An 11,622-nucleotide genomic window follows, 5' to 3' on the forward strand; every position below is an offset into this window, starting at 1 on the left:
TTAATATACATTTTATATATGTATATCTATAATTATTTTATAATTTTATTAAATATTTGTATATCTTACGATACACGATTCGATACGATATACAATACAAAAAAATTAAAAATCAATTTACGATATAGTTCACGATTTGACAACTACAATAATAACCATTACTTCACCTATATATATAAGCATACTAGGAGTGTGAAATATAATCCCACTTGAAGTGAAACTCCTAAAACAGTGACAAACATTTAGAGAGGAATGGAATTCTCTAGCAAGGCCTTCAAGGAAGGAAAATGTCAAGGCCAAAAAATAGTGCACGGTGAAATCATGCCACTAGTTTTACAACCTCCAGAGCCCAACAAGGGTGACTTGGAATCCCTTCTCTTTGCTCTCAAGGAAAACAAGGACTGGTTCGAGCAAATGATCATTAACAACAGTGCTGTCCTCCTTAGAGGTTACAACGTTGAGAAAGCTGAGGATTTCAATGAAATCATAGAAATCTTTGGCTGGGAAGAAATTCATTATGTGGGGCCTGCGCCTCGAACACATGTTTACAAACGAGTTTTGACAGCCAACGAGGGACCCCTCTCTGAGTTCATTTACTACCACCATGAAATGGTTTTGGTAAGTCTCACACACACACACACACGTATATATATGATAGTCTAAGAAAGGGAGTTTGGTTAAAAGTGATTCATTTCTGCCTCTTAATAGCTATAGAATATACCTTCTCTACCTAGCCGAATCCCAACTTTTTTCTTTGATTGAATATGATAGTTTGAACCTATGGCATCTCTCCATGATGAATGCTTTATATTATTAAGCTGACATACCAATAAATTTATTTTTTGTGTAGATAGGATTCAATCCAAAGTCGTTTATTCAATGACCAAAAAACTTTGTTAGTTAAACTAACTAGAAATTATTGTTATATTTTTGGTCAATATAAGCTGGGTCCAAGAGTATACCTCAGCACCAACCACTTCTTTTATTTTGTTGCATCAATCACTACTTTTGACTCCTAGGAAATTAGCATTTCATATTAAATCATAGCCGATGTGCAATATATAAATTTAACGAGTCAAGCATTGATGATGTATTTTGAGGATGAAGCAGACTGTGCACTGAATTGATTAGAGGAACGTAACATTTTATTTCATCTTAATTATGTCTCTTACACATCTAATTGGAGATTGCAAATGTATAATTTTGATGATAATTTGAAAGAGTTGGACAAATAATAGCATGTGCCATTTGCTAAACTTTATTATGTCTAACCAACCAGATTAAGGAATGTCCAAATAAAGTAATATTTTTCTGTGAGATACCACCCCCTGAAGGTGGAGAGACACCCTTTGTTCCCAGCTTCCGAGTAACAGAAAGGATGCTAGAGGAGTTCCCAGAAGCTGTGGAGAAAATAGAGGAGAAGGGGATAAAGTACACATTCACAGCTCCTAGCAAGAATGATACATCCTCCATGAGAGGTAGAGGCTGGGAAAATACTTTTGGAACATCGGATTGTGCAGAAGCTGAGAGAAGGTACAGACAATGATCTCATGCATAAAGAAGCTATCACTTTCTGGTTTTGTAATGATGTTGTCCATTAGTGTGCTCATATATTCATATATATTGGTTTATGAGTAATACAAGGGAGACAACATTTTTAAAAACTACTGACATGACATGTTATTGATTGGAGTAACATTTTTCAAAACCACTAACACCACTTTTATGATACACCAATTACAATAGGTCATGTTAGCATTTATGAAAAAATTGTCCTTAAACCTATTGATTAGTTACACGCGGCTTATCTCTAGTTTTCAACATAGGTGGAATGCATGCTCTTGCAGAATATGACATCTCTTGCCTCTTGGCATAAATCAATATTCAGAACCCATGTTCATTAGCTTTTTCCTTGAGTCTAGTTTCAGTTAAAATAGCCTATGCATGACTCTAAGAACGAGTTATAAGGACTACATACACATATAAGTAATCTAGCAGGAAAGTTTTGACTGCATGGTTTTGGGGATCAAGATCTTTTCTATTTGGCTCAAATTGAATAGGGTTCATTTCATGTTTCAAATTTCATTTTCAAGAACGTAAGACTATGCACGGTGCCACATCATTTAGAATTCTATTACACCAAATAAGGAATGAAAACTGATTTTGAATTAGATGACTTTTGTTAACTATCAAATTCTTAATATGAAATGCACTCTCCATTTCAAATTAAGCAAATGCAGAGGATCCTTCTCCTGAATTCGGCACCATCTTTAATACAAGTCTCACATGTTAAAATTTTATTATAGGGCCAATGCTCTTGGCATGGACTTGGAGTGGCTACCAAATGGTGCAGTTCAGGCAACATTGGGCTCACGATCTCTAACAAAGGTGTTTGATGGAAGAAAAGGAAGGAGGATGTGGTTTAACACCGTAGTTGGCATGCATGGAAAGGAACACAGCTTAGCCATGATGGCAGACGGAACAGAATTACCGGAACATGTAGTCAAAAGGTGTGAAGAAATCATAGAAGAAGAGAGCATCCAATTCAAGTGGGAAAAGGGAGATGTTCTCTTCTTTGATAACATGGCTTTGCTTCATGCAAGAAGGCCTTCTCTTCCCCCTAGAAGAGTCCTGGTTGCCATAACCAAGTAGTTTGTTTCGCTTGTGGCTCTGTCAATAATTGTGTGCGTTGTGAGGCCTCTCCACACTGCAAATATATATGTTGTGTGATAAATCCTCTCACATTAGTCCACATCTGCCTGTTTAGAATAACTTGTGTGACACAATTTGTTGTTTCATATAAGAAATTCCGAGTTCTGCCACTAGTTCGTGCTGCAGGATTTAAAGGGATTAAATATCTAGTTATCACCTCTTTGTGCTTTTGGTATTTTTTGTTGTTTGTTCAAAAACAAGTGCCCAGCCCAAGAAAATAATACTTCGGAATTCTTTGGTCTGGTCTTATCTTATCTTCCACCACAAGAAAGCATAAATTTTCAATCTTATTTAAACCGGTAGTTGATCCTATTTTGCTTATTCTAAGAATAACTAAAAGCTCATCATCTTTCTGAACTCCTTGAAAGACCTCAAATCTCAGCGCCCCCCACCCAAGAAGTAACCCTGAAAATGCAATTTGTTGACATTGTACCATCATCTACCGAGGCCTTCAATGATGAATAAATCGTGTGATCAATTATGAGCCATCAGAAATTGGAATGAAATGGTGTATACTAATAAACCATACTCATAAAGCCTCTTAGCATTGTACAAGGGACCTATCACTCGAGGAGAAAAGGGGGGAGGGGGGGTGGGTTTGTTGTGGAAGGGAGAGCACTATTCTGAAGCAATCACATTAAAATAAAATAAAAAATAAAAATAAAAACTGCCAATTATAAAAGAGAAATCCTATGTACACAACTCTTGCAAAAATCCTAACATGTACGAATTATGAAGAAAAAATGATAAATTTATGAGAAAGTAATTACACATCATTAAATTGTGACAAAGTGTGCGGACAAATAAAAACCAATTGTAAAAACGTTGAACTTCTAATGCTGGATGAGGCGGACCTTAGGTGGCAAAAGTATTTCTCCAATTGAAAGCGAAAATATTCGTTACCTCCATTAAAGGACTGCTGAATGCAGGAAACAGATTAAGACAATTAAAATCAAAATGTACATCCTACTCTTTATTTTCGGGACAATCAAAACTAAAACGAACAACCATAACAAGCACAGCCCTAAACCAGTTTGCTGCTGCGAGCATAAAGGCTTTATATTTACCAACTATAACATTTCAAACGTCTTAAGTGCCATCTATATGGCCCGACTAGGAATGGTCCGCCCCCGGCCCCTCCCGCCGTAGCCATAACCCCTTCCATAGTAACCACCACGAGAACGACCACCACGCCCCCGACCTCCTCGACCACCCCGATACCTTGCGAAATCACCAAACGTCTGGTGCATACAATCAAGCAAACATATTAAACATTTTTTTATGAAATTTTGGGCAAGTTGAACATATTGCACATAATCCTCAAAACTTGGAGAGACACATCAAAGCACACATTACCTCTGTGTCTATCTTCATTTGCTCAGAGAATCTAGTCCTTCCATTATGTGATTCATGGTCAAGAGCATTGGAGGAGAGAGAATCAAAGAAATCATCCTTATTATAGACAGGCTGCAAACATAAAGAAATAAATTATAATCAAGTAAGAGGCACAAAACAAGTTATTCTTAACAGAACTCAATTTAACCAGTGTGAAACAAGACAGTAAATCTTACCTTTTCTTGTAACTTGGATGATTGACCATCATCTTCATCCTGAGTATCATCTTCATCACTAAAATTTTCATCCCCTTCTTTGTCCTTTGAATGAGATTTACTACTCTTACCAAGATGACCCCACACTTCATCCTTCTTAAATTTCTCATTCATGGCAATGAAATCAAAATCTTCAGTGAATTTTGTTACTGGACGTGAACTCTGCACAGCAAATGTTCAGCTTTCATGTCAAACTCCCCATTCAATGAAAGCAACTACTCAATACAAATTACTGTGATATTGTGTAAATTGAGATGATTGGGGGGACAGTACATTGATCTTATGTGATGGATTAAAATTTCAATACACAAAACACATAAGTCTCACATCAAAAAATATCTTAAGCTTTAAATATTTATTTTGAAATGTCATTCAGTGTCCAAAGCCAATTTCAAAATCTTTACTCTCTAAACACATCATCTCCAGCATTATATTCAACAAGTCACCACTCCCAAATTTGAGCAATAAAAGATTGTTATTTGGACCAAATTCTAGAACCATAAGAAGTAGAACTGTCCACTCAACTAATTCAATATTATAACTCTTAATGCGAATTTCCAGGTTGTAAGCTTGATCAACATACAGACACCCAACTTAATTTTAAAATGTAAACGTAAACAACAAATTACCCCCATTCCTCTTCCTCTATCACGTCCCCTGTAACCATGACGATGTTGGAAAGGAGTTCCATTGGGCTGGGAAGAAAGAGAGACGTACATGTCAGCAACCTCATCAATACAAGGATATATAGAATATATAATAAGCAAGAAATCAACACAAACTCAGATTTCAGAACACCATAGGTTCAAATTTCTTATGACTGTTGTGACTTAACAAAAAATATATGTCATCATTGTGCAATATAGAAAGGACTAAGTTCAATTAAATTCACATTAGGAAAAAACAACTAAATGGGCTTAGCATATATAGCAAATTGTGAGTCTTCGCACAACCAACAGTAAGTTTCCCATGAACCATAAAACATAAAGCAACCAAGAAAAAACAGCAACAATTTACAAAGCTTTAGCAGCTTGCTTCAAACCCACAGCAGACAAATTAGTTAGGGTTGGCCACATGTATTCTTTCTTTTTCTTTTTTTTTTTCCATTTTATTCTATCCGAAGTCATTGTCTCTGTTACTTTCTTAACTGACATGTCCTTTTTAAATACTTCTACTAATGTGATTTTTGATCTTCCTTTGCCTTGTTTCATTCCTTAACTTGAATCAACTCACTCTTTCTTACTAGTGCATTAATCTCTCAAACATTATGAACAACCTCATGAAAAAAATTAAGCTTGTTAGCTGGCAACTAAGGTTCAAGGGGGAGGGTGGAACCTGTCCCCTGTTATCTTAAAATAATCAATTCAAAATCAAACCAAGCCCAGGCAATATAAACTAAGCTACCAAGCCTATGGATATTTGGAACAAGCCCAAGGGTAAGGGATACACATGGATATATGTAACACAATCACCTTATGAACAACTCGTGAAGGTACAGGTAATGGCAGTATTGGTGGCTGAGCTTCAGCTGAAACTGGCACTGTTGGTTCTGATGATGATGACGAAGAAGATACTTGAACCACCTCTACATCCTTATGTGCTGTTTGTGAAGTTTGAGACGAAGAAACTGCAGTAGGTACAGACTGCAACAACTGACCTGGAGTTATCAATGAGGGAGCTGGTGTTTCTGTACGAACAGAATTGGATGTCCCAACAATAGATGAGGTAGATTGAGACAAGGTCTGATATGACAAGGTTGGACCAGAAATTGCACTAGGCTTGTTGGAGATTATTGGTGGTACAATAGCACTTATATCCGGACTAGATGTAGCTAAAGGAGTCAGAGATGGCAAATTAGAACTAAGCGTGACTGATGGAAGGCCAATAATAGTTGGTGCCTTGTTAGGCACTGAGTTTCCTAATGTTTCAGAAGCTAATGTAGAAGAAGGCACAGGAGGCAGAGTGGATGGCAAAGTTAACGGAGTTAAAGAACTGGTGCTTAAATTCAGGGAACTAGAGCTAGCAGGAGGAAACAAAGATGGAACTTCGGGTAAGTTCGAAGCCCCAGTGAGTAGAGAGGTGTTAAAATTTGGATATTGCATTGGCTGCTGCATCGAAGAAGGGATTGAAAGCCCTGGTGGTGGACGAAGCAAAGATTGCTGATGCAAATGAGGGAGCCCATTTGGGGGGCCATAGTATCCTTGCCAATACATTGGCATTGCAAGGCCACCACCATTTGCACTAGGAGGAGGTGGTGTAGCTGCCCAAGAACCTAGATTCGGTTGATACAAAGGCACGCCACCATGGAGTCCCAACTGTGCGGTATGAGAATTAAGATCTGTCAAAGTCCCACTAACAGCAGAAGGCAAGCTTGTAGCTGTAGAAACTGGGCGAGGATAATGAGACTGCATAAAAATTAGAAGGAATTAGAATGGCGTAGCCTGATTTAATTAATAAAGTGATCAAATGGCCTTCATTCCAATTACTTGTATAATAGCTGGATCATTGGTTATAGGCGGTGGAGGCTGAACAGGTGGAGAAGATTTAACCTGTAAATCCTGCAAAAAGAAACTTATAGGATGTTCAGGGTCTTTCTACTTTCATAAATATTAACCATGATAATATACCAAGTACAAAGCTGAGTATTGAGATAATATCTGTTCAGTTAAAAAAAAAAAAAAAGAAATGTAAAAAACTAACAGCAGAAGGCAAGCTTGTAGCTGTAGAAACTGGGCGAGGATAATGAGACTGCATAAAAATTAGAAGGAATTAGAATGGCGTAGCCTGATTTAATTAATAAAGTGATCAAATGGCCTTCATTCCAATTACTTGTATAATAGCTGGATCATTGGTTATAGGCGGTGGAGGCTGAACAGGTGGAGAAGATTTAACCTGTAAATCCTGCAAAAAGAAACTTATAGGATGTTCAGGGTCTTTCTACTTTCATAAATATTAACCATGATAATATACCAAGTACAAAGCTGAGTATTGAGATAATATCTGTTCAGTTAAAAAAAAAAAAAAAAGAAATGTAAAATCTCAGCATGTATCATGCAACACAGTCATTCCAACCAAAGGCTAAAACCCATAAATTATAACATAAAAACATTACAGCTTAGGCCTCTCATTGTTTGTCATCTCATCTTTTGTAAATCTGGTAATTCTTGACTCTGCTGTGATCTATTTAGAGATTTATCTAACTTGAAATTTAAATTCTCACCATGCACACCCCAAAGGCAAACTAACTACTCTTTTTAAGGGGTCAGTAAGAGTAAACACCAAAGCATATATAAAAACTGCATATTTTAAAGAACTCAACAAATGAAACATTCAAGGGCAGATTTGACACAAGAACCACTAGAAACGATGTGTACTGAATCTCTTCCAAAAGCATGATTGACTATTGAAATTATTGAGCCTTACGAGTTGAATAAACATCATAGACAAACATTGAGAGCAGCTAAAGGGCATTTACGCCTAAGATACCTTGATATCGCTCCCACGGAAGAGTATATATTCGTAAATCTTGTCGCCTGGAGGAACTTGCGGGCCATCCTTTTTTCTCCCTTCCGTTCCAAATGATCGTACTGCCACATGAAGAAAAAAAAAGACAAACCAGCATTAACAATCCACCCGAACATATCTTAAATATATAAATTATAATGGCACATGACAATAGAACTATTTACTAATGAAAAAGTGCTTGAATTTCCAAGATCCTAAGAGACCTTGACAGCGATACAAAGATTATCTCATCACGAACCTAAAACTCATAAAAATTTGGAATAATTTTTTTACTTAGACAACCTTACATCGGTCACATTTTAAACTAAACCGAAAAATTAAATCTTCCGATGATTGCAAAACGCCTTTGTCTCCGAATTCCTACCCACACTCTCAACTTCACAATAATCTTATCTAATTCTCCTTTCACTTCTTAAGCAAACAAATTTTTTACTCCAAACCAATTTGATGGAAAATTCCTTCAACACAGTCAAAGAATCCAAGAACACTCAATTAAACAAAGTATAGGACGACTAGTTTAGATTAACTTAATTCAAACATAACCAAGAAACAAATTCAACAACCAAATCGATACATTGAAATTTGAATTTAAAAATATATACGCACGAAGTATTTGAATGTGACACTAATGCTAGACCTAGAGAGAAAAAAAAAACAAGAACGGTACCGTTTCGGAGTCCGATACTGGACTCATCAGTGTTGATGTTGTAGAGAACGCCTTCATATCTGATCTCACTCTTTGAAGTCAAGCTAATCAAGCTCCCTATGTACGAATCGGCTCCTGAGCCTGAGGCTGAGGCTGTGGCTGTGGCTGAGTTCGGTTTCGATGCACTTTCAGATGCCATGGTTTTCAAAATCCCCCCCAATCATACAAATTCAAAGACTCGAAGAGAGAGTAGGGTTTAGGTTTTGAACTTTTTTTGGTTTTTGGTTTTGGTTTTGGGGGCGGGGTGCTGTGTTTTGCTTTGCTGTGTGCGTTTCTATCTATCTGTCTCTCTCTGTAATTTTATCGGTTCCGGATTTTGTGAAATTAAAAGGGAAGGAAGGGAGCGATCTATAATGCTAATACTAATAACTGTGTGATTTTGATGGACTGGCCAATGGGGGTTGCCAGCGTGGCGGATTTCGGACTTGTTGGTCTTTTTGTAGCAATCGAAATTTGTGGGGGATTTTTGGACTTTCGAACTTACGGAAAAGGATAAAAAGTAAAAAAAAAAAAAAGTGTTGTGACGTTTCCAAACGCTGGATTGGTCCCGTCCTGTAGTGTAAACCTAGATGTTTAGGCAATGACGAAACTTAGGAGTTAAGTCCAATTAACTTTTTTTGCCAAAAAAAAAAAAATTTTTTTACTATCCTAAATTATGCACTAAATTACACATTGCACCATAAACTATCCGACTGTACACTTTACATTCCTAAACTGTCATACTTATCACACTTTGCACCCTAATGTTATTTTTGCTATTATATTTAATAGCATCTTACTACATGTGACAAGCACATGTTTTTTACTTAGGGTACGTTTGGTACACTGAATGAAGATTACGACAGGAATTGTAATCTTTATTACTAGTAATAAAGTGTGTTGTAATGTAATAACTAAACATATTCATTAGTTTGGTTGTAACTTATAACATTAGAATGAAACTTAATATTTATTTTAGGAAATATTTTACTCATACAATTATATCTCCTTAAAAATTGTTATTTTTAAATTTAAGAGAGATATGTGCTATTTTTTTATGATTTTTCTTTTTTATAATTGTTAGATGTATATGGAAAGTTTGTTTATTTGAAAATATATTAAGTATAAAAATTATTGCACTTATTAAGGAATAACTAATACCACCTTTTTTTTTCAGTAAATTCGAGCCTAAAAAAGTAAGAACTTTTTTTTTTTCTCGCCCTAGTTTCTCTCTGAGACACTAGAGCGTAGAATCTTCATTATCTTCCCCGGAATGATAAACCCTCCCCTCTGCTGAATCCTCCATAGTAGTAGGGCTCCTTGACCTCCGTTTTCATTTACGTGTGGTCTACTCTCTATATTCTCACCTTTTCATTATTGTTTAAGCCTCCATGGAAGAGATACTTTACGATTGGAAAAAATTATCACTGACAGATGCAGAAGATGTTAAGCTTAGTCTATCAAGATCCAAAAATCTACGAAGCAAGGAGCACATATTGGCTGCCAAGTTCCTCATCATTCTTCAAAATCAATTAAAACAAAATCCAAATTTTCACATCTCCCTCTGTCTCGTGTGCGTGTCATCCTCTTCCCTAGATTCAGTTTCTTATAAAGCCTAAATCCCCAAAAATAGATATCTAAATCTTCTGATATTCTAAAATCTAATAAAAAGGTTCAATTGCATCAAATTAGAAAACGCAACAAACTGCATATTCATCACACCATATATTCTCAACATCAAAGGTTAAGGTTGAAGTGCTACTAGTTTAAGATCTCAAGTGCTTATCATCAGGTATGGTCAACTGCCAAGCAATCGGACCCAAAAAATAAAAGCCAAGACTTAAATAAGTCTAGGCATGGCAATTTTTAATAAAAAGAAGTTGAAAAAAAAAACTAATTTTCTCATAAGGTTCTGAAGAAAATCCTGCATTAACCGAACTACAAAAAGGTTGTTCGGATTGGTGAATTCATCAATAACAACCAAATTAAAGATATGTTTCGGGAAAAAACATTTTCACCACCCACCTAGGAAAGCTAGTAACAAACAACATATGAACATCTAATGGTTGAATATGTTATGAACGAACCCCAACATTAGCTAGGGCATGGCCACCTTAAAACGCCGAACCATGGCTGTTGTAAGACCACCCACCTCCCCTGCAACCCCTTCCTCTATTGTTTATAATAGTTCAGGGATAATAATTTCTAGGCTGTTCATAATAGCAGAGGGAGATCTGATTTGGGTTTTGTTTTAATTGATTATGAAGAATGGTGTTTAAGTAACTTTGTTCCACCTAAGCAAGAGGCATGTGCTTGTCACATGCAGCAAAATTCTGTTAAATATGACAGCAAAAATAACACCGAGGTCCAAAGTATAATAAGTGTGATAGTTTAGAGTGCAAAGTATGCAGTCATAGTTTAGGGTGCATAAGAATTAGTGCATAGTTTAGGGTGGTAATTATATTCCCCCCCCCCCCCCAAAAATCCAATTTAACTCTTCTATTAAATTTGGCTTCCAATTTAACTTAAGAGTTAATTCCAATTTACCAATATCATATAAAAAAAATGTTACTACATTTTTTTTGGGTGATATTTAATAATTAAATTTAGAGAAATTCTATATCCATAGCATTTTCACAATAAATTCAAAACGATATGTTGTTATAGGTTATTATTGGTAGGGCAAACAACTAACTATCTATGATTTGTAATAAAAATATTTGTGAAAAATATTATGGATGTAGCATTTCTTTTAAATTTAACTATATAACTTATTAGCTAATGCAATCACACTTTTTTTTTTTCCTTTTTTTTTGTTTTTTGTTTTGTTTGAGAAGGAGCTAATGCAATCACATGATTGAATTTAAATAAGGAACTTAGCCAATAAGTTTGGAAGTTTGGAGGGAAAAGAAAAAAGGTAAAGGGGGAAATAAAAAATAATTTCCCCCATTTGTTTTGGATGTTTCAAAAAATAAGAAGAGAATATGAGAAGTAAATTGACAACTCATGTTCAGTCTTTAACATGTAATATTATGCATAAAAGAATGTGTTTTTATATTTAAACATTCTTTTAGCAAAGTCATCTCAAGA

At 35.8% G+C, this 11,622-nt stretch overlaps 2 protein-coding genes across 2 annotated transcripts; one reads left to right on the top strand and one right to left on the bottom strand.

The window, feature by feature from the left end:
- Positions 1-222: 222 nt before the first annotated feature.
- On the top strand, positions 223-2,869 carry LOC136062457 (clavaminate synthase-like protein At3g21360). The gene is made up of 3 exons (XM_065761511.1): positions 223-618; positions 1,280-1,533; positions 2,307-2,869. Exons 1-3 carry the CDS (start codon positions 253-255, stop codon positions 2,650-2,652), a joined length of 966 nt encoding a protein of 321 aa, XP_065617583.1. The 5' UTR covers positions 223-252; the 3' UTR covers positions 2,653-2,869.
- A 703-nt stretch (positions 2,870-3,572) lies between these two features.
- Positions 3,573-8,877, bottom strand: LOC112015075 (protein decapping 5). The gene is made up of 8 exons (XM_065761500.1): positions 8,515-8,877; positions 7,809-7,909; positions 7,152-7,223; positions 5,795-6,727; positions 4,952-5,017; positions 4,284-4,484; positions 4,069-4,179; positions 3,573-3,953 (listed from the first exon to the last, which is right to left on the bottom strand). The coding sequence occupies exons 1-8, from the start codon at positions 8,690-8,692 to the stop codon at positions 3,813-3,815; spliced, it is 1,803 nt and encodes a 600-aa protein (XP_065617572.1). The 5' UTR covers positions 8,693-8,877; the 3' UTR covers positions 3,573-3,812.
- Between the last annotated feature and the right edge of the window lie 2,745 nt (positions 8,878-11,622).

This window comes from Quercus suber, unplaced genomic scaffold, assembly GCF_002906115.3.
Source record: "Quercus suber isolate HL8 unplaced genomic scaffold, Cork oak 2.0 scaffold_416, whole genome shotgun sequence".
Classification (NCBI taxonomy): domain Eukaryota; kingdom Viridiplantae; phylum Streptophyta; class Magnoliopsida; order Fagales; family Fagaceae; genus Quercus; species Quercus suber.